General features: G+C 44.2%; 1 protein-coding gene across 5 annotated transcripts in view; it reads right to left on the reverse strand.

The window, feature by feature from the left end:
• Positions 1 to 24494, reverse strand: part of FAM133B (family with sequence similarity 133 member B) — a 646308-nt gene that overhangs the window by 370710 nt on the left and 251104 nt on the right. For all 5 annotated transcript variants that reach the window (XM_069648451.1, XM_069648450.1, XM_069648453.1 and 2 more), the window contains 4 exons: positions 17260 to 17338; positions 13558 to 13632; positions 13413 to 13445; positions 6054 to 6122 (listed from right to left, as the gene is read on the reverse strand). In XM_069648451.1, coding sequence (XP_069504552.1) covers positions 6054 to 6122; positions 13413 to 13445; positions 13558 to 13632; positions 17260 to 17338 — 256 coding nt within the window. The remainder of the gene's footprint in view (positions 1 to 6053; positions 6123 to 13412; positions 13446 to 13557; positions 13633 to 17259; positions 17339 to 24494) is intronic.

The raw sequence follows: 24494 nt of genomic DNA on the forward strand, positions 1-24494 counted from the left end.
CTATTGCAGGCTTTTTAAGCGTCTGGGCATTGCTTTGAGAGAGTTGAAAAAAATGGCAACATCCCTAAACATGGCTTAAGATGAGGGGGCATAGCTTAATTATAATTAGTTGCTATATTGATAATCTTCCTGAAATCGGCAGCCACAACACTGCAGCTTCTTCCGAGTTTAGAGGCAGTGTCCATGCTCCTTCGATATGCCAAGTGTAATAGTTAAAACCATTTTGTGTTTCAGAGGCTTCAAGTAAGCAAAGAAACATCAGCAACACTCAACACTTTAAGCTTTTGGGTGATTATAATTCATAGCTATTCACAGAACCATAAAACTAACTACAGCTAGCAAAGATAATCAGCTAGGACCACATACTTTGATTAAGCAGAAAAATTGGGGATTGGAGCTCAAGTTAACTGGTTCAATTTACAATTCCACAGTAAACATTCACAGTAGTTCAGTTTTTCCAGTTCTTATATAGCATCCTTTACTGTGGCCACTGTTTTTAGGCGATGCCTTAATGAACATTTAATCAGAATATGGGCATGGCCAACCTATCTGAACGATTCCTTCTCCCAAGATCAGAGCCACCCCCTTTGCGCTAGGGGGTGAGCTCGCGACGCGAGACCCTCCACCTAAGGGTCTGGATAAGTGGGACCGCACTGGTAGTGACTACCCTCTTGGTCAAGGACTTCCATTCCTGAATGGACTCCCCATCCAAACCATTTTGTCTGCATATAGGAATATGGAAAACACTTGCATATCTGTTACGGCCCTGCTGACTGCCTCCAGTTTTCCTTGTCTGCTCTTGAGGCCTAGACCCCATGCCATATTTTCAAATATACCGAAACTCTGGAGAGCAAACGAGAACATCGGAGTGAAGCACCACTATCCCCGTACCCAGATTCATCGAGACCAGGTACTTAATCGCCGGCAACCGCAGTATTTTACAAAGATCCTTCTTTACCCCTCTTGGCTGCAGGCAATGCTGAACACAACCTGAATGCTATGGTCACCAAATAAGGACACATTTCAAATTGCTTGCGACGAGTATATGGAGGACAGATTCTAAAGCAAAGAGACTCCAACGGAGGCAGTGGAACTGCTAAGCAGAGGTGAGCCCCTGCAGTATTGATGTCCTGGAGGAGCAGAGTCACACTAGGCCGCGAAGGCAAGAAAAACACCAACCGAACGCCTATGGGTTGGCGTTCTATCCAACCTAGAAGCCCAAGTCGGCTCATGAGCAGAGACGGAAAGACACCAGTCTCGTCTGGTGGCACGACCAAGCAGGACCTCTGGTGGCCTGGGAGGCCTTTAACAGAAGCCAAGACCAGACTGTATGAGGAAGCCTGGGTCCCCAAGCTGTGCACGTTGCACCGTAGCAACAGAGATACATAGCCAAAGGGAAAGCTAATGAGGTTTCGGGAGCCTGAGAAACCAGAGGCAAGACATACTGCTACAAGGTACGAACAGTGCGAATAATAGCTGGGGAACCCATCCAGGTTATGAGAGTCGGAGACCGTGAGACATGGGTGCAAATACCCGATAAAAGTCGTAGTGAGAATAATATGAACTTTGTGGAAAATAAAACACTGGAAAAGCTGAGAAATCCAAGTGTGCAAACACCCTATGAAAAGCTATTCAGGTTACGGGAGCCTGAGAAACCAGCATTGACTAGGCTGCTGGTCACATGACCAGGCCCTGACCACCTCAAGTTTTCGCACCTTCCAAGTCTCTACTTAAGGACTCTAGGCCAGCTCCAGACAGACAGCATTGAGTAGGCTGCTAGTCACGTGACTAGGTCCTGCCACTCAGTTGCCACACCCACCACCTATTTAAACAGCCTTCCGTATGCGTCCTCAGCAAAGGACGGGCAAAGATAAGGACCTCAACTGTTTGCAGCTGATAGGGCCAAGGGCCTGGCCGTTAAACTGCATTTCACCTACAATCTAATCACTACTACTACTGCTGCTACTCCCAAAAAGAGATCACAATGCGTCTCCTCCCTCCACAGCCAAACCCCACTCTCACTAGTGTTTGATTGTCCAAGTGCCCTAGGCATCCCTGGCAAGCTGCCCTAGCGAACCTCAATATTTCCCTTGCCCCCATCCAACACCCACGGACCACATTCACATGTCCTCTGACGGTGATCAATGCTCAACAGAAGTCGCTCACGCTGCAGAGACCGCTCACCACATCTCGTACAACAACATTGATGCCCTGTTCATCACTGAATCATGGTTTACCCCATCCTTCCCACGTTTTCGACGTCCTCCTACCCCAAGGCTACAGCATCCAATATGCTTGTCATTCACAGAAATGATTGGCCATGCTCCATCATCCCCTCTCCCACAACAAGTTAATTTGAATCACTCGCCTATCAGTTCCCTCAATCACACAATGAATCCATCACCTTCCATCTCATCTACAGACCAGTGACTCGTTCATTGCAGACATCTCCAACTCACTCTCCTCTGCCAAATTAGCACATTCTCATACATAATGTCTTTCTTAGTGATTTTAATGTCCCTGACAAGCTGAAAACACTAGAAGCACGCTTTTTACACTGACTGTTTCCACTTGGATCTTAAGCAAATTGTGCTCTTCCTCATGCACAACAAAGGCAACACCCTAGACTTAGTCTTCACATCCTCCCCCTGCATCACCTGTGGAGACCCAATCCCACTTGGATCATGCCTCCATCCCGTTATCAGTCATCCACTCGACTACGGCTCAGAAAGGTCAGGTTAAACGCCCCCTCACTCAACACCACTCAGTCAAAACCTTCCCGTCAATGAGCTGGAAGCAAACTTTGCAGACATTACTACCACAGGGAACGCCTCGGGCCGCCTGAAATTATTCAGCAACTCTACTATGAAACTGGTGGACACTCATGCCCCCCTAAAATCCAGCCGGCCAAAGACCAAACAATTCGCCCCACGGTGCACCCCTGAGATAGCCTCCAACAAATGCTCAGAGCCCTGGAGAAACAGTGGCACAAAAAACAAAACTCAGGAGACCTCACTAACCTCAAATCTCTCTGCACAAACCGGAATATTCCAATTACTGAGGCCACAGCTGCTTACTCCACCACCATTGTGGCAGCATCCAACAGTAGTAAAGCCCTCTTTGAAGTGGTAAAGCATTGTAGCAAACACTCACCAGACCCAGAGGTACCAGCAACTCAGGAAAAATGTGATGGGATAAACACATTTCTCGTTGAAGAAATTGACAAAATCCGAAACACCATCAAATCATCCTCTCACAGCATTAGCATCCCCTGCAATCCAGCATACACACTGCCCCTCTGGACAGAATTCTCCCCTCGCTTTCCCCCGGATCTCCTAAAAACGATTACCTCCCTCAAACTTATTACTCCGACAATATAATCCCATCCTCCATCATTATGGCATGGCACTCAATAGGATCTTCAGCATCCTCAATGCCTCCCCCGTGGAAGAATAATTCCCGGGCACCCTAAAAACCGGTCTCATCCGACCTCTTTCGAAAAAACCAACCCTAGATACAGACGACCCAGCGACTCTCCAGAAACTAACAACTTTGCCTTCTAAATGACCATCAGTCAGGGTTCCGCTCCAAGTGTAGCATTGAGACAGCCACCATCCATGTGGTGGACGATGCCCTCCAAATCATAGATAAGGGCGACTCATGCCTCCTTGTCTTCTCAGCTGCATTCAACACCATCAACCACCACATCCTTCTCTCTCTCTTTGCCGATAGGATAGGATTCTCTGGCACTGTCCTGAATTGGTTTACCTCCTACCTCTCAGGCAGACACCAGGCTGTTCAAATGAACTTGTTGCGTTCTAACCGACTTCAGGTCTCCTGCAGAGTTCCCCCAAGGCGCCATTCACTGACCAATCCTTTTTAACCTTTACATGGAGCCTTTGGGCACTCTCCTCAAAGATCCCAATACATCCATCCACCAATACGCAGTTGTACATGAGAGGAAATTGTGCACAGAACATCATTTGTCTCTGCGATTACCTAGCCGTCATCCAGTCCTGCACGTCTACTGCCTACCTCAAACTAAACCCATCCAAGACAATTCGTCCAGATCGGTCCGCCCACTAAAAAACAACTTGTCAAACAATGGCTCAATGATATGCGCCTAGAAGAATTTGATCCACAACTCTCAGACTCAGCAAAATCCTTAGGCTTCACCATTGACAGCAACCCGTGTTTTCAGAAGCTCATAGCCAAGAAGGGCCAAATAGCCTGGCTCAGAATCTCTACCCTTCGAAAAAACAAACCCTTCATCCAGCCGCAGGACGTCCAGATCAAAGTGCAGGCCCTTGTAGTCTCACACATCGATGGGGGCTCTCCTGACAGGGCTCCCAGCTGCTCACTTCGCTCCCCTAAAAGCAGTCCACCAAGGTGCAGCAGGTCTTATTACAAGAGCATGGACATTTGACTGAATCCTACGAAAACTACATTGGCGTCCACTCCAAGCCAAAACGCTGTTCAAGACTGCATGTACCATCTACAAAGCTGTCACAATTAGCACACTAGCATACCTGGAGCATACCTGGTTGCTAAACTCCACATATCTGGTGGCACACATTCCTCGCACAGCAAATCGACCAACCGGCTTGAATCACAACTCACCCGCAAGGAGAGGACCAAACAATCCTTCTCTTGTCATGCACCCAACCTCTGGAATTCTATCCTGGTGTCGGCCCGGAATGCCCCCACAATTTGCCAATTTCGCAAAATCTCTCAAAACATGGCTATTTAAAACAACACCTGACCAAGGACACATTCCAATGGACACACATACCGACACACGGACCTCACAGGACTGCGCTACTGTTAAAAGATGGCCGCCCAAATGCTGGCTTCCTGCACACTGCACAGCGCTCTGCTTCTTGAGAGCTAGGGCCGCGCATTAAACAATAAAAACTATTTTTTTTGTTTAAAAGAGTATGCAACAAACACATGAACGGTGGAAAGAAGGAGATTTTCATAATTGAATGAAGGCTGAGAAAGCCAGAAAGATTACAAAACTTTGTACAACCAGGGCAGACTTCCACCCTACCCAAAATAACTTATGTGAAAGAAAAGAAGCTGTCTGAGGAATACAGGACTTTGGGGAGTCCCAGCACCTCGAAGCAGGTGCGCGTATCCTCCTAGTGAAAAGGAATTTTAGAAGACTAAAAGAAAGTGAAGTATCAACTGGCCCAGGCAGACACCTTGCTGAGGCTAGTATACAAAGCCTCCCCTTTCCCTTCTTTTAGTTAGGTATTTTCTATAGAGGTAGGGGTAGTTAGCTGGATAGGATTCAGACTAAAATGCTTGAATTTAGACTTAAGCATCCACCGTTAGTTTTGGTTTTGTTAGGTGGGGATCTTCACTCCAAGAATAGGATAAGTTAGGCGTGTGCTTCCTTTTAATTTGTATTAAAACGCTTGAAACATGACTCAATCGTCCTTCTGGTTCACAACATTATGGAGGTTTCCAACTACAGTAGCAAAGCTCCGTCACATTAAAAGTCCACCTTTCAACAGTAAATTAAATGAAAGCATGCATTGTCACTGACAATGAACATGGTCATTTACAGAAGAATAAAACTCCTCATAACTAAGAACAATTGTTTAGATCTCTTGATCAGCATGAAATAATTACTAGAATGGTATAAGATACCAAAGACAACTTAAAACTAAATTAAAGATATGGATATTTCCTGCTGATCAACACCATGTAGCCATCACTACTGTATAGGTTCACAGCAGCAGCAGTCTTTACCCTTCCAGCACTATATCCCATAAGCAGGGCACAAGCACTGCCAACCAATTTATTGAAAGCATCCAGTCTAAGCACCATCAATATCCATCTGTTGCGTGGGGCCATAATACATTGGTGAAGTTTAGCAGCAATTTGTATCCTTGTCAGGGTGCTGAAATATTTCTGTTGTGCTCCCTTCAAATCTTAAATCATTTGTCAGCCAAATGCCATCACATACTAGTACTTTACATTAACTGACTTTACTGCACATTCATCCCGTATATATACATATATACACAATAGACTGTACGTCTTACCTCAGCATCAATATCGTGAGAACTGTTGGAAGAATCAGAGCTTGATGAAGGAGAGGAAGATGAAGACAACTTGACCAAATACAACAAAAAAGAAAGATTGTGAGATGAATAATTTAATAGTTCAGCATATTTATGTAAGCACTCTTAAAACGTAAATCCAAAGTCTGTGCCACATTCGAGAAAGTAATGGTGTACACGTGCAAGGCAACATAAGCATATTGGTTCTCCCGTTTAACAAAATTCTGAAAATAGGTTTGGCGACCAGGGATAATAGTCTGGTTTATCTTATTGATATTTATGTAACAGTACATTATACAAAAAGGAGTGCTTAACAGAGAATACATATTTACTTAGACTGGTTTCCAACTTCATGGAACATTGTTGAAGAGGCATCAAGACAATTACTAAACTTGACACTTATTTCATCCTGCGCTCTACACATTGCCACAGTTCTTTCTACTGGCGTCCTGGACTATACATTTGTAAGGAATGCCTTGCTTTCAGCAGTTGTACCCTGACCATAAATCATAATGAATCTTACAGATTATAGACAAAAACACAAGCAACTGTCAACTAACATACCCTGAAAGGTATACTGTACAGGCTTAGAGCAGGAGCCGACAACCTGCAGCTCTCCATATTCTTCTTCTTCTTAATTAATGAACGCGTGGGCGGACCCACGCAGGCGCTTCCCCATCCAATTGGATGATGTGCACCTATCCACTATTCAGCATTCAACCTACGTAAAACTCACAATTCCTCCCACCGTCCTGTCTGCCTCACAAAATCCAACAACACACTACTCCTCCTCCTGCCACTCACCCCGTCACCTCCCAACAAAGCCTTCCCACTCAACTCAGCCACACCTTGCGCAGACAATCGAACCCTCATCAATTCTCTCTCTACAGCGTATCTCTCACACCTAAACAGAAAATGTTCCACAGTCTCAGGCTCTCCACATAACGCACATTCCCTCGACTCTCGTTTCCCAACTCTAAACAGATATTCATTCAGCCCCACATGCCCTATTCTCAATTGATTCAGCATTACCTCCTCCCCCCTCCTCCATTCTAGACTTCCCGGATCCACCTTTACTGACACTTTCTCACGAATACCAAACATCCACCTACCTTTTACCCCACTCAGCTCTCCATATGTTTTGGACTATAACCCCCATGATTCTTTCTCATTTACGATGCAGACAAGGAATAATGGGAAATGTAGTTCAGTACATATGGAGAGCCAAAGGTTGCAGTGCTCTTTGTTAGGACAGTTTTCTAAAGTCCGCTGATGGGGCTTTATAAAACAATACCTTAGGCAATACAGTAAACTCCAACTCTTAGAATAGACTTGCACTGCATAACTTCGTAGCGTGGACAGAGCAGTCTGGCGTGTTATAGGAGGGACAGAGGACTGTAGTTAGGTACAAAGAACATATAGCCTACATATGGTCCAAGGAAACACTGATACACTTACGTATTGTAAAAATAATGGTTTATTTTATATATACACACAGACACTAAGTATTCTTTAGAAAGGTAAGTGCTATTATCATTCATACACAATTATAAAAAACAACACTATACTTATAATATGCAAAACAAAGTATAACCCTTATTTAGAACAGCAGTGTGCCGTTCAAGGCGATTAAAACCCAGTGTTACACATTTAGAATGGTAGTATGCTATTCGAGGGGAGTAAAACCACATAGTAGGCATTTAGAAGGACAGTATAAACTTCAAGATAAGCAGACCTATTGGTAAACCTTCACACTTATCCAGTATCAGGAATAATAAAGGAATACCAACACTGTTACAAGAAAGTACTTGGCCGCTTGTCTAAGTAATTCTCTTTCAGAGATACAATTACACTATTAACCCAACAGGTAAGCACTTTGCAACATATGCTTCTCTCAGGAGTTATAAAGTTAAACCAACATTACGTATCAGACTAGTGGAACACAACTCTAAGGTAAGCAAGAACTTATCAGACTTTTCAGATAGGCAGTAGGTAGTTCAAGGTAAGTAACCTAATGTTACACATTTAGAATGGCAGTAAGCTATTCAAGGCGAGTAAACCCTAGTGGGAACCCTTTACACTTATTCAGTTTCAGGAATGATGAACCTTTGTTACTTTCTAGAAGAGTGGAACACAATTCAAAGGTAATAAATAACTCCGTTTTGAAGACCCTTGTAAAAATAAAAAAAACTTTTTTGATTAAAATTCAAGGAAAAATAAATAAATAACTTCTACTTTTCAGAGAGGAAATAAGCAGCTCAAAGGCAGGTAAGACCTTGGTAACACTTCTGTGTCAGGAATCAAAGTTACACACCAACACATTTACAAGTAAACACTTGTTAATTGTTCTAATCAGAGGCCTTATTCTTCAAAATCCATCTCTATTCTCAGGCATGAGTAGAGGCAGAAGAGGGACACTGGTGATCCAGAGGCCAACAGTAGGCAGATCAGTACAGCGCATAGATGTAGGCAAGTTCCAGAGAATTTCTCATCCAACAATTAAGTACAGACTTTAGAGTTAGTAAATGTGTTCAAGGACTTCACAGAAGGCTCCTTAGATGCGTTCCAGCGTTCACGCAGGTCTAACGGTATAGAAGAACTCCCAAACACACATCACCCATTCGGCCACACAGGAGCGACACAAGACTTTAGTTAAGTATTACCCTAAGCCGCACAGTACTTCAGCAGTGAAGAAGAGTTTGCCGACTGACGCCGTCACAATGCAGCAGCACAGGACCTGGTCTCTGGACGCTTGGCTGTGGTGATGAAAGAACAGACAATGGATGGGAAATTGCAGCAGCAGTCAACAGAAAAGGCTCCCAATCAATTTTTCTTCGGTGCTTCTCGTGGCTCTGTGGATTTAGCACCCTTTTCAAGGTACCAGGTGAACGTGGGTCATCGCCGATCAGATTTGCCTGGCTATCTCGATCCAGAACTCTGGTGAGGAGACGTCAAGGATGCGGAATCGTGTCTCTGAAGGTCCAGCAGAAGTCCACCAAAGTTTCAGCAGGATTCGTTCTTTGGAAGACGTTGCAAAGCACTCGGGCTCGCGGTCCCAGGGTATTGGCCCAGGAAGGGAACAGCTCGTCCTGGGATGGCTCTAAACGTAGGTCATCTCAAGAATGATGGGTCCCAGCAGTCTCTAGGTCAAAGTGGGTGTCCTATTTCGCTTCAAAGAAGGGGATGGCACAGGCAGCAGTTACACAGCTGGCCATCACCGGGTGCTGGAAGTAGCTACAGCAGTCTTATCCTCTTTATCAGATCTTCTGTTCCAGTGATCGACTGGTCTTCAGCTCCAGGATCCAGGATCCAGGCCAGATATGCAGGAACCCATACAAAAACCGCAGCAGTTTACAGAAAGGGGCAAGTGGCGGTCCAATTAGGACAGCTAGCCCCCCCCAACCCCGCACCCAGTGGGATCTGGTTTCTCTCAGGCACAACAGAAGAAAAGGTGAGCAGATTATCCGACTCCTCGCTCACTTCCTGCCTTCAGAAACATGCTGGAGCCTCGGTGGGCTCCTCAAAGGGTTCCCGCCGAAGACAAAAGAACAACCAGGACCTCCCCTACTCAGGACAGCCGAAGAAGTACCAAGAAAGGACAAGCACACTAAAAATGACAAAAAAAGAAAGAAGCCACCATTCTAGCAGAATGGTGACTGATTTACCGTGGCTGGTTTCATAGGCTTTGTGTAAGAATTACACAAACGTCAGTTAAGTATGTCCACTACCACCAGCCATAATAGTTAGCTTGTCACTAACAAAAATGTATATTAATATAAAAAAAATCAGGATGTGAGATCACCCCACAGCTGTACCGTTTCGGATAAATGTATTTGATCTCAAAACAATTCTTCTACACAATGCTAAGTATTTACATTTCTTTCGATAGGCACGAAAGTGACACGGACAGGTTTAGTATACTAACAATGGGGCGGTACATCTGGGTGTCAACCTCTTGATTGTGGAGGAAAGATTCCCGTGAAAATGCACATGTGGATACAACAATTAGACAAATCAATCAGAATTCAAGAAAGTGCTACCCAGGACTACTCTTGGTCCATGGGTGTTTACAAGACAGTGTACACAACACTATACATAAACATACAAGGAGGGTCAAAAAGTTGTCACAGATCATCGACACTGTAGTGTTTCGGCCAACGGGGGCTTTTTTTGAGCACGCTGGTGTAGAGGCCTTCATCAGGAGAGATGTGAAGTGTAGTTCCGTCCGTGTGTATTATCTGTGGGGGAAGGATCGCTGTAATGATCTCTGTTATCTATTGTTCATTATTTTAGATTACTTATTGGCTAAATAATGCCTGGAAAATACACAATCGTGTGTATTTGAGTACAGCTTACCGTCAACTAGGAGTTCGGCGGTGTGGCTGTGCTTAGGAGTCCCTCATGACATCATAGGAGTAATAAGTAATCTAATATAAAAGGCTCAAGGAATGGAAGTGATCACTAATGTGTCCAAAATTGATGCACTACTGTATCTTCGTAAAATACCTTACAATGATCACAATGTTGGAGGGGACTCTTGAGGAACAGTTGGGTGCATAGGTCAGCTGAAACCAGATTACAGAAACCAGGATGCGATGGGCAGGAGAAAGGGGAACAGTTTACCAGGAACAAAAAAGTATCACAGTGGACAAACTATTGCCAGATATCCTCCCAGCACTGAATTCACTATCGCCCTTCTCAAATACCAACTTATTAGTCGATACTTACAATAACACTATGTAAGACTTTATCGCACCCTTCAAACTACGCAAAAGTAAACAACAAGCACATCCGAATGCCTGGTTCAACCCCCACCTCAAAACACTAAGGCTACAAAAAAGAAAACTGGAAGCCATATGGCGTCAGACCCCCTCAGAAGAGAACAAAACAAATCTAACTAAATTCTCTGATGACTATAAAAAAGAAATAAGTACGAAGAAAAACTTGTACAATGATAGGATTGCAAAAGCCAGCTCCAACACGAAAGTTATTCACTATCCTACATGAAATGGAGGCTGCTATCCCTCCAGCCGACAACATTACCAAAGACAAAACTTGGTGTGCTAACTTACAGCATGCTCTAGCCAATAAAATAGTACTCCTCCAAGAGAAGATAGCTAACAAGAAATAATCTCTACCTAAACAGGACACCCTTTCTTCCATTCCTGAGACACTGAATGACAAACTCGATCAATTTAAAATCTTGCAAAGTTTCCTCCATCCTCGAGGTGGAGAAAATCATCTCACTGAAACCATCAAGATGCCAAGGCGATAATTGTCCTGCACAACTAATTAAAGACGCAGCCAGAGACCTGGCACCATTTATATCTAAACTTATCAATGCGTCATTCTCAAATAACACTGTCCAAAGTCATTTGAAAGAATCATGGGTTCTACCCTTACTTAAGGAACAAATATTAGACCCATCAATTCCAACCAACTATAGGCCAATCACTACGGTTCCATTCCTTCTGAAGATACTCAATAGAGTAGCATACCTTCAGATACTACAATACCTTGAAACTAATCACCTCTTAGGCACCCGTCAATCAGGCTTCAGGCCACAACATGGCACTGAAACTGCACTAATTGACCTTAAGACAAAAATTGAGGAACTTACGGACAAAGAGAAAACTGCCATGCTACTCCTCCTCGACTTGTCAGCTACCTTTGACTTGGATAGACCACAAAGTCCTTTGTAAACACCTTGCCTTGGCGGCTCACTTCTCTAAGGACGCAAAAGCATGGGTCCAATCATTCCTCAACAATAGAACCATGCAAGTCTTTTCCCCGTCAGACTCATCAGACCTAATCCCCACAACGTGTGGTGTCACACAAGGTTCATGTGTCTCGCCAACCCTGTATATTCACGAAGCCGTTGTTTGACAAATTGGACAATCTGGGTGTCACCTAAACGAATTAGGCAGACGACACCCAGATCCGCATACCCCTTTTGGGCAATTGCCTCAGCGACACAGCTCTCGTGAATAAAATCTACCTCCTCATTCAGGCATGGATGGCCACCGATGGCCTCTGCCCAAATGACGACAAGACCGAACTTCTAATTCTAGGAACGAAGGCCAACCTTAAAAAACTTAATGATTATTCCTCGTGCAACATTGATGGCAATACTATCAAGGTTGTAGGGGAAGTACCTTTACTCTACTCCAACCATGAACAAACAAGTCAACTCCTTAGTCTCCACATCAGCTTACACTTCTAAACTAATCGGAGCCTGCAGGCCATACCTATCCTCACACTTGTGTATAGGCGCATTACAAATGCCATATCATATTATATCATACCCAACTGCATCACCTTAGCTAATGCCCTCATACTCTCAAGACTCGATTTCTGTAATGCACTTTACCTGGGAGCCAAAAAATACATCCTAGACAAGATCCAAACCATTCAGAATAATGCCTTAAGATCGGCACTAAACATCCCAAAGAAAGCGCACATATCTGAGCTCAGAAGACCACCATTGGCTGACAATCGAGGACAGACTCTTACTCAAAACAACCTCCCTGACCCACAAATGCTTCAACAACGCTGCCCCCCCCCCCCAATACCTCACTAACCGGATAGTCAGAATAACTACCAACCGCCCAACCAGAACTACCAACTCATTCTGCCTCAGTGCACCACGTTTGAACTTATCCAAATCTGGCGGCAGAAGCTTCCCAGTTACGGCAGCCCAAACCTGGAACTCACTCCTGCCTTCACTCTGTGCCGATCAAACTTATTCCAGCTTCAGACGCAACATTCAGATATGGATCAGACCCAATGACGCTCACCCTAGAAGCTAACCATAATAATACCACATTATCTTTTCTCCTTATCCATTTATGCCAAGAACCTATGTATTTATAACATGCTTTGCCCCTTCACCCTGTTACCCAAGTATCCTGCTTACTCTGTTCAATAATATATTCCTAACCTTGCTGCCGTACAAACATTGTAACTGTAAACTGCTGCTCTCTAGTGCAATCCTTGTAATTTTAATCTTCACTAACATTATTCATTGTAATATTATCTGTGGTGTACTCGGTAACTAAGCCTAAAGCCTACTTGGACTGCTTGAGCCTAGTTACCTTTGGATTTGGTGCGCTATACAAATAAACAAACAAACATACAAACATACATGTATATGGGACATGGTGCAGTTTTATGACATGTATAATTTCAGGAAAATTGAAGTCTATTTTTTCATCAAAACCCATGGTATCAGATGTGCAATATTGCAAAAGTTCCAACATGACAATTTCAACACATTGACAAAAAAATGTATGAAAAAAAGTATCATCACTGTAGCAAAACCCAAATGGAAACTGTGCTCACCCCACCCGATTTCTTCTTTTCTTTCCTCTTTTTCTGAAATAAACAAGTAACTGGAATTAAGCATCTTCAGAATATGTAAATTTGACAATTAAAAATATAAAAAAGCATGCATTCTACCCTACAATTAAAAGCATCAGTCACATACCTCTTTCTTTTTTGAAGAGCCCTCACTTCCACCGAGTACTTTTCCCCTATGCTTTTCCAGCTCTTTCTTCCAGTTCTGTATAAAAAAAAAAAATAAAAAAAAAAAAGGACTCCGTAAAATGAATAGTATGGGACAGCAATGCAACCACAAAGCCAACAATGGGACAATCGCAAAACCTTAATGTAATGGCCCAGTTAGGTAGAATTTTATTTTTGTGCAACATTCTCTGCACTTTTGAGTACCCCAGCACTTTTTGATGGACTTTTAATCAGTTTTCCACACACAGTCTTTTTCTCTACCCGTTTCAACCCTTTTTGTTGTATCTTTGTGGAGCAATGCTTTCCTCCAACTTTTATGGCATCAGCAATGCAATATTGCAGCATCCAGCACCTTCTATGCACTGTTGCTGGGAGCTCTTTGAGCTGCCCTTTTTCTCTGTATGATAACTACCATTTCCAAGGATGGTGGGATACTTTCTACCCTACCTAACTTTATTTAGTGGAATCAACACACCCCATGTTATGTGGAGTGCCTTGGGGGCACATGATGTATCCCTTTTTCCACTTCTCCTGTAACCTTCTAGTTACAGTGATAAATTAATCTGAGTGGCTGGTGGCAGTGGATATTTTCTACTAACTTTTTCATGATTTTTACATGAAGGCTGCTGTCGCAGCTGCGGTAAAGGGCACATGGGTCACCATTGACCTACAAATGGTGCCCGTCTTCTTTTTTCGCCAACTCTTGATGACTTGTCCTTTCTTGAGCATTCTTCTGCCATCCTGGGTGGGAGAGGTCCTGCTGACTCTCTTCTTTGCCGGGAAGCCCGACCAAGGGCGTAAGCGTGTCTGGGAGGACAGTAAGCTAGGAATACACCGAAACTCTGCAGGTCTTTGCCGTCCAGTATGTCTGCTTGAATCCAGTCCTGAATAGGAGGCTGGCTGTTTCAAGCTTTGGGTGCTGGCTGTCCAAAGGAATGTGGCCTGGCTACCGATTGGCTGGGTTCCTCCATAAAGGTGACGGTCCTGGAGCAGAACGAGATCGACCCATGAAATAAAGAATCATAGGAGGGACGAACATCTGCAGACACCTCCAGCGACCGCCAGTGACTGCTGAGTAACCGCCACTGCCCCAACCTCCTTTCTGATTGACAGGAAACATCCAGACCGAAGGACTTTCTGCCCTGGACTGGTGGGCCGAACTAGTCTCAAGACGAGCAGCATTTTGAGCTTCCCCTGAAGATCTGCGATCGACCTGGCCTGCAATTGCCCAATACCCTGAGACCTGGACCAATTTGCGAAGCATCATCTCCTAAAGCGCTGTTTCAGCTAGTACTTTGTGGGCATCCTGCTGGAACTACAGTGACTCTTTCCCACTCTAAGACATCTCCCCTTCCAAGTCGGGGACCGAGAAACAGAGAGAAGCCTGCAGTGTGACAACAGTCGCTGAACCAAAGCCTGTGTCGAGTCCCAACAAGCCAGTATCACGAAGATCATCTAGGAGTCCCATCACAAGAAGCTGACCATCTGCTCCCACCAAAGGTTTTTTCTTCACCCTCCAAGCTAAGAATCCTACCATGAGCTGCTGGTGCTTCACCTGGGGACTCAACTGTGACATGGTCTTCTTTCTTCATGAAAAGGTACTGTCCCGTTCCTAGGTACTTACCTGGGTGCTTGCTGTGTTTAATCTGACTCCTCCTGAGCTTTCAGAGACACATTGGGGTGGATAACTCAACTGTGTTCTTCCAGGCCTAAGGACATTGGTCCTTAAGTCTACAATCCTTCAGGGGGTCTACCTGACCTCCATGAACCACCTTGCAACTTAACAGTTTACCTACCTGCAAAATAGAAGAAAACTGCTATTTTCACAAAGTTGACAGTGTCTGCCTTTCTTTATTCGTCTGCCCAGGGGCTCTGTTCACCCAGTATCCCCACTGACTGTTTAATAGGTTGCCTAAAAGTACTTATAAGTATCTATGTTGCTTACTTTAAATGTTGGCTAAAAGAATTGTTTTGCTACTCTGACTACTTACCTGTAAACATCCAAAGTGTACTATTGCCTGGAGTAATACTTGCATGTCTTATTGTATAAATGCGAATACGTTTGCTTACCTGTGATTCGAATAGTGTGTTAGTTGCCTTAGTATTTACAATTAAAAAACCTTGTTATACAACTACAGTGTTTAAGTTTATTCTTGACTATAGGTGTGCCCCGAATTCTTTGTACTTGCCTACAGTTTCTCTTCCTCCTAGACTAAGACTGGCTGCTACCAGACCTTTTGGATAGTTCAGGCCAAATCCAGGAATTGGTAGCATTGTAAACCTAAGAGTGAGTCATCTTCAGTCTTACCATAGGTGGACTTTAGTAAAACTCTCTAAAATGCCCCATGAGAAACGTAAAGAAAATATCAAACAAGATCAAATTAAACTCTAAGGGAAAATGGCAACTGAAACAACCAGTATTAAGAAAAGAAATTGTAACTCCGACTTACTCAGTATACCAAATGTTTGCCTCATAGCTCACAAAGTAACTCACCTACCACCCAAGGCGTATAGGAAACTATGAGCTAAACAAGCCACAACAAAATCGGAGTGACCTCTCCTCTACCATTGCCGTACTAAATAAATAAAAACGCTCTATTGTCCACCTTTACAACATACACTACTAAACCAAACAAGTTGTGCAAGACCTTACAGACTCTTCACACAAGTGGAGACATTCAGGGATGAACCCCGAACACAACAAAACAACTCCCAACAGGACAACTCGAGTACCAAACAGCATATAGATGGCTGTACCCTCTCAATGAGTCACAGGGAAACAAAAGGAAATCCATCACTGTTTGATCAGAGGCAATCCAGCCCACTCGGTTAACAGAAACATTAATTGGCGAAGACAATAGTGTTGGTCTCTATAGAGGCATTGGTATGTGGTCTACAAGTGCTCACAGCTACTGCCATCAATGCCCAGGAAGTACCGTCATTGGTCAGGCAGTGACATAAAAGGCACTTGCATGCCATTTATTGCTATGATATAACATGCAATGCATTCAAAGGCCAAGTTATTCACACCATTTCAAGGTTTTGATATAAGAATCCAAAGGAATCGCACCATTCTTTTCAAAACCAAAGTATTTGCACTATTGCCATTTAATTCACAAGGTACTGAAACCATTTTCTAGAATAAGTGTAGGTAGCAGGGAAGCCTAATATGCCCAGTATAGCACAGCCAAATTCCAATTATGCCCAATTACATCTTTCATTTTGTCTCGCTTAGCTCAGTTAGCCCAGATACTATCCATGCAGTTACAACAGTATCCACTAGACTCCATTATGTCAAGCTGATCAAATAAGCTCACATTTCAACATCACAGTGAATCTAGTTATGTCCAGAAAGCAAAGTAATCCCAGATTCCAAAATTTGCAGGTCAACAACAGATTCCATGGAGAAATATTTGAGTGTGCAGTGCTATGGGTGTGTGTCTATGTACAAAGCTCGGTGTGTGTGGGTGTGTTTTTTAGTGGATATGCATATACACATACAGTGCGTGTGCATGGGCAGCACAGTCCTGAAGGTGGTGTGTCAGTGTAGTACTGTAGGCGTGTGTGAACCTGGAGGCAGTATATGGGTATGGCCCATGACCAGCTGGAGACGCTGTCTTTTGTGTGTTTACCAAAATCCTTTTTGTTGCCCATAAACACAAACCTCATTCATCTTTTCTTCAAACTCAGCTAAAGTCCGGGATCCTTTCTTCTTCTTTTCCAATTGTTCTTTCACTTCTTCCCTTAAGCAGAAAAAAAGAGTAAATGATTCAACTTTAAAAAAAGAAAAAGCAGATAAAAATGCAGGATTTGAGATCACATATGTGTTACTGCTCACAAATCATGCAAGATTTTCTTATAATGTTACCTAACCACAAACAAGAGCCGACTGGTGAAAAGTAAAACCTGGATGACATGTGATCAAAAAAATACTAGTTGAAAAATAAATCTTGGCAAACAATTTTGTCTATTCAGCAGGACTTTCAAATACGCTTTACACAGCGGGTAGTCATTGTAACCAAATATAGCTGTTAATTAGAGGAAGAATGAAAAGTGTGCGACCGTTATATTTGCACAGATGCTATAACTGGTATGTACTAGACAAATTGCAAAATCTATAACATTTCACTAATTTAGATCTTTGGGGATTGGTTTTAAAGCTCTGTCAAAGTTAAACATCAAGGGTCAGCAGGAGCAAGGGCGAATGGTGAATTCTTTAATTGGTATTGAGGGAGCCTGAACCAATCTAGGGAGGAAGGGAGGAAGGGAGGAAGGGGATGCGGGGGGGGGGGTAAAAGGTTAAGGGGAGGGGGGCAATCTAGGGTTCTCCCCGAGGAAATACAAAAAAAAATGGGTAATATGGTCTATTTTCCAGCACACTTTTTTTGACAAATGGGGTAAACAAGTTTTGTATAGAGCACTTGAACAAATCCAAATAATGCAAGTCACTAACAGTGCACAGGAGCTTTTTCCAAAACACTGTCATGATGCCTTTGCCCACAATGCATGCAAGCATAAACAACGTTTTCATGCTGGGTGTGTCCATACATATTCATGCAGACTGTACTAGTAAACACCATACCATAGTAAGATAATATAGCTAGACTGGGGGACGTGTCGGAAGCGGCCTCTGTTTTTGCTACGTGAGCGTGAGGTGCGGCTTGACGCGTGTGTTGGTCGAAGGTCCTTTCCTCAGATCCAGAGATACTGAAACGGTTTCCCAGCTGTACGTGGCTGACGCGGCGAGAGAGGCGAGATAGTGTAGCTGTCGGCCGGCTGCCAGTTGATTATCGTCACCTGATTCCAACTCCCGACCAGTCGGGACCTCTGAGCGTGAGTGAGCCGGTAGCCGTGGGGACTGATCTTGCAGGTTTACGGTGTGGGCACGGTGTTGGCTCACAGCTCGGGTGAGTTTGGTTGGGGTTGGCGGGTGCGCCCGCGGGAGCTGCTTAACTCGCGCACAGGAGTGTGTTGGGTCCGCCTGCTTGCCTATGCAGGAGAGAGTGGGCAAGCATTGGCGGATGACGGCAACTTGGACAAAGTTGTAAACTGCCAGCTGTAAACTGCCATAGCCCACAAATTCACTATAACACCCTGCACAGACCCTGGCAGCGTGACAGGTAGACTGCCATAGCCCACGGTCCGTCTAAAATCCTAAACTGCTGGACACTGACTGTCGGTTGCTTATCAGTGTGTAGCAGTATATATTGGCTAGAAAAATGCAGAGAAAAGTTGCTAACCGTAATAAAACGGCGGCAAGAGGGAAGAAACCCTATGGCTTACAGTCCAACAAAGGGACTACTGATACAAGTAGTAAAGTGACCGTTGAATGTGGGGGACTAAAAGAAACTGGAGGCAAGCTTGGGGCCCCTCAAAAGGGCCCTTTAGATGCCTATTATCTAAGTAAATTGGGGGAAGGAGAGGCTGTGACTGGCATCAATAAAAATAATATATCCCAATTGGAAGGAGAAGGCAGTTACCTCCCCCTAGATCTAGATCAATGATTCCCTCCTGCATTGTGGGAACACAAAAGGGGAAAACCGTAGGTGAAGAGCACCTGGTGCACCTAACAAGTAGTGATGCTAGAGGGAAAGAAGACTTGGTAGCCCCACTGGAAGGACCTATGGATACCTTTACATCAAGGGAAAATGATTCCCCTATATTGGTATCCTCAGCATCACAAACTGAGACTGTGCCAAGTATTACCATACCTGTCACTGGGCCCGTCTCATCCCCTAAAGCACCATGTTTGTCAGCCAGTCCCAATATGGCGTTTGATTCATCAAATTCAATATGTGAACCTGTGCAATCAGAATATAGCACACATGAAACTTCACAATCGGGAAATGCTACATTGAACTTTGCCATCAAAATACTATTCAAACTTTGTGGGACGATGCATGAGGACTTAAAAGCACAGGGGAGGGTGATTCTAGCCCTCCATAAAGTTTTAAGACCGACTAATAAAGCAACCATGACCCCCTGTATTGATCTGAGGGAGATACCGGCAACAGAAGTCCCACAAAATAAGCAGGATAAGGCAAACCAACCAAAGATGGCGGAAAAGGAGGAGAAGGAACCACTAGGGGAATATGAGGAGGATCCTGGATTGGGGGGGGGCACCCTTCCAGTTCCAGGAAACATAAGAGACTGGCGAATAAATGTGTAGAGAAAATAAATAACCCTCCGCCCCGGAATTCTACCCCACGCCCTCCTGGTAAAAATATATCCAAGAAGCAGCGTAAACGAGCGGCACGAAGAAAAAGAAGATCAGCCAAAACAGTGGGTATGCTAACGAGCTGGCTTATGGAAAGACAACCGGCAAAGACAAGCCAGCATTCTGCTGTTCATTCGGTCTCCTATACTCCATCTGGCCAAGATGTATCCCATTTGGCGCCAGCATTGGAACAGGAGCCGGATGTTCTCCCTGCCCCCCCCTTGATGTACAAAATCCTGGGGAGAGTGGAATCAAACTGGGTTGACATTAAAAATGTGATTATCTCGCCAGTGGAGAATGGTAAACCTGGCAAACAGTTGAATCGACCGACACTCTTTGCCCCATTTGCCAAAATACTGTCGCTAAGAATCCTAAACTGTAATGATGTGGATTTTGTGGAACCCTCACGAATAAAAGGAGGGAAACATACAACCATTCATTGCTGCCTACCAGAAACTGCATCGATTATAAGGGCAAATCTAGCATCGCTAGAATATCTGGGATATTTGTTGGATGTACCTATTCCGAAAGAGTCGACAATGGAAAACAGTCAAAAATGCACATATGCATGTTCCACTAGACAGGCACCAACAAAGTTAACAAAAATCCCACAAAAGTTAAGCGATGGGCATGGTTGCAAGCAATGTTTGCTCAGAAAAAAAGAGGATGATCCGCGACTGTCACTAGCTGGAACACAAGCGGCTTTAGCCATTGGATGAATGAGGGTCCCTCACGTGATCTATTGCCGACTAATGAACTATTTTTACTACAGGAAACACGGGTAACCTTCAATTTGGAATTCAATGGATATACAACCTATCAAAGTATGGCTATTAGGGGAGAACGGGGAAGACTGAAAGGGGGTCTGTTAATAAGTGCTAAGACTGCCTACAACCCTAAACTGATCTTCCAAGACAGCCCTGGAGGCAACATCTTGGCGATCCAGATTAGTCCACCAGGTGGTTGGGCAGGATGCAAAGAAGTCCTGATTATTAACATCTACGATCCACCGGGTGAACTGATTATGGAAGCCCTAGAAGATAAATTGGACGCACTATTAACTACCTGGGGGAAGAAGTGACTGCCATAATATTGGGCGGTGACTTGAATGCCAAATGCCTTGATTCTGAGGGATGTGGGAATTATCCCTGTGTTCAAAATATCAGCGAAATACCCTTACATCAGAGTAATAGTAAAGGGAGACTGTGGCTTGAAATCCCCAAAGAATGGAACCTGACCATTTAGGGGGGATACTCCGGGTAAAGAAACCTGGGCAATAGGAGAAAAGCGTTCTGTTTTGGATTACATGATTGTATCTGAATGTTTGCTGAATTATGTCCTAGACCTAAATGTCACACTGAATAATTACAGTGATCATGGTATGCTAACATTAAGTATGGAGGGAAGTGGTGAAAGGCCTGAGGGGGGCTTATGTAGAGATATTATACCAAACCATGCGGGAAATAAGATCAGGTGGACCCAGCGAAACATCGAAAAGATGACCAGTGTAACTTTCCCCAACTACATCAACATTAAACAGCTAATGTGGGGAAAGAGCCCTGAAGAAATTGAATGTTGGATAACCCATCTTACCCACTCATTATTTAAAGGGAGCCCTGGCCCGGGGCTGAGTCGGAATAGGATGGGTGCACTGTACTTTGATATAAATATAAGAGATCAGAAACGCATTATGCGACGAGCGCTTAGAAGTATAAGTGTCATGATGCCTACCCCCGGGGACCCAGACCAAGTCCAGCAACCCCGGAAGCAGGTATCAAGTTACCCCAAGCAACCCCTATTTGGGTGCAGTCTACTGCACTATAAAAATATTAATATAAAAATATTTAAAAAAATAAACCAACAGTGTCCTATCTGTAGATTTATGGCAATGGCGCAAGGCTCATATGGAGAATCAGTCCTGGCGCCAGGCTCATAGATTAAAATTTACCTGATGCAGACCATGCTGCAAACTTACCCGATGCAGACCATGCTGCAAGAGCTCCAAGCCAAACGAGGCTTGGAAGGGACTATTTTACATAGGGACTATATTTTTACTCGGGTGGGGCTGGGGAGGCATACTTACCTGGGACTACTTTGGAGGCTATTTAAACCACGCCCAAAGAGCAGCACACGCTTCGCGTTATTCTGCATCCAGCAGCGTAACGCTCACCGTGCCTGCAAGTCTGCATCCAGTCTTCTGCCACGCCCGCCTCGAGTTTGGAACTCCTAGAAAAAGGGAGAAAGAAGGAGAAAAGGTTAGCACAAGAGCAATACCTTTGATCCTTACCTGAATTCCCGATCCATCGCGCCTTTGAGCTGGAAGAAAGAAGTTATTTTATGCACGTCTCCTCTCCTGCTGCAGCGCCGCACTGAACTCACCGGCCTTCGCCGCATCTTCACACTTAACCGCATCCTCCTGTATGTTCCCGTCACACTCCGGCACCTAAGGAGAAGTCAAGAACAGCAAGGTGAGCCAACGGAATACACAGAGGAATACCCCCCATAGACTTACCTGATTTTACCACCGGGGGTACTATTCTTCTTCACGGGTCGGCACAGCTTCCACTGCATCCTAGCCGAACCCCGGCCCCTAAGGGGAAACAAAAGGACAGCAAGGTGAAAAAAGGGACTAACAAGGGGAACCCTCCTCACCACAAAAGACTTACCTGATTTTACCGCCGGAGGCATTATTCCCTGAGACTTCATACTTTCTCTCAGCGCCTGAATAAGGGAGAAAGCAACAGGTTACATATGGACATTATTTTTTCGAAATGTGTTGGATAATACTAATCCTCACCAGAACATTACCGGTTGCCACGAGGCACTCTTCAGTAGGGTCAAGCTGCAACCTGCAAGGAATCGGACAAGAGTGAAAGTCAGGCATTTGAACTCTTATGAACTACATACTTACGGCATCTTGCCGGGAATATCAGAGTCAATATCGTCCTGGAACTCACCAATTCCTTTGAGCCAGTGAAGCAACTGGTCATCTACGTGCCCCTGCGGTCAATGCAGGATGGCAAGCTCATCTTTTCAAATCATCAGGTGATACTATAAGAGGGGACATCCAAGGTGATTAGTGGGGAGAACAGCGGAGTGGGGGGATTTACGCTCAACTCCACGGGTGGTTAATTCACTTTCTCCATTTGCAGAAGAATATTCCTACGGGCCAAGCAAACGAAGCTAGGTGGGAAAGTCCAGTCTGTCATCTCGGCCCTACGCGTCACATTGGTGGCGGCCGCAGCAGTCCAGTCCAGATCGACGCCTCTGTGGGAGCCCCTTGAGCGTAACAATAAGAGTAAATAAAATCGCCCAAAGTGATGAGGATGCGGTAAAATCTGAGATAGTAGAAATAAAAAGAAAATATCAGAGGTGGCTTAGAGGGTATCGCCAATCCCAAAAAAGAAAACAATGGCAAAAGTTTGTTGAAGTGCTATGTAGCAGGGATAGTCGCAGAGTTTGGCAGACACTGGCCCAGGCTGGGGGAGAACCGAAACTAAGGGTCATCAATCCCATCCCAGGGGATGTATGGGTGGAATATATATCAAAGAAATTCTACAAAGAAAACATGAGTGCCAGCAGTTGTTTAGTGGGTGTAAGGACATGGCCCCTCCCCCTGAGTTATAAGATCATAAAGCAATCCATTATGAATCTAAAATCATCTAATGCCCCGGGCCCTAATGGATTAGCTAATGCAGTCCTCAAGAAAGAACCACATAACTGGGCCCAGCTACTGCTTACCCTGTACTCCAGAATATGCAGAACTTGTCAGATACCGACCTCTTGGAAGAAATCTGTATTAATACCAGTACATAAAAAAGGGGAGCGGACTAAACCAGCTAATTATCGACAACTTTCTACGCTGAATGTCACTAGTAAAATTTTTAACACCTTGGTTCTTAAGGAAATAGAAAAATGAGCCACGGATACCCATATCCTCAACTATGCACAAACAGGCTTTAGACCAGGGTCTAGTCTACTCATAAAATCGGGGTACTTGACCAACTAGTAAATAACACCACGAGTAATAAAGACGCTACACTATACATCGCCTTTGTAGATTTTAGTAGCGCTTTTGACATAGTGAGGAGGAATATTCTATGGACTAAATTAAAGACTATGGATTGCCCGAAGTGGATCCTAAATATATTAATAGCCTTGCATAGTAATACCTCCACTAGGGTCCGCCTAAACGAACAAGGCGAAGAAACTGATAAAATCAACATCAATATGGGGGTAAAGCAGGGCTGTGTAACTGCGCCAATGCTGTACAACATATATATAGCTGATCTATTGGATCGTATGGCACTAAAATCTAACTGCCCCCCTAAATTAGGGAAGATCCCCATAATAGGTGTGCTGTACGCGGATGATCTGATCCTTTTGGAACGTACGATGGCTGGTATAAAGAATATGTTGAATGAATTGGTAGATTACTCAACACAGATAGGATTCGTAATTAATGTGGAGAAAACAAAAATAATGTCAATAGCCCGCAAGGGACCTGGCAGTACTGGGATAGATACAAAGGTAGGAACAACTGAGGTGATAGAGCAATATCCCTACTTAGGACTAGATTTTATAGCACCTACAGATTATGATGCTATAAAAAAACAAGATACGAAGAGCGAAATTACTCACCCTCTAGGCTTGTAAATTTGCAAAGGGCACTGCAGGTTTTA

The sequence above is a fragment of the Ambystoma mexicanum genome, chromosome 2q (genome assembly GCF_040938575.1).
Source record: "Ambystoma mexicanum isolate Mex_15411 chromosome 2q, UKY_AmexF1_1, whole genome shotgun sequence".
NCBI lineage: Eukaryota > Metazoa > Chordata > Amphibia > Caudata > Ambystomatidae > Ambystoma > Ambystoma mexicanum.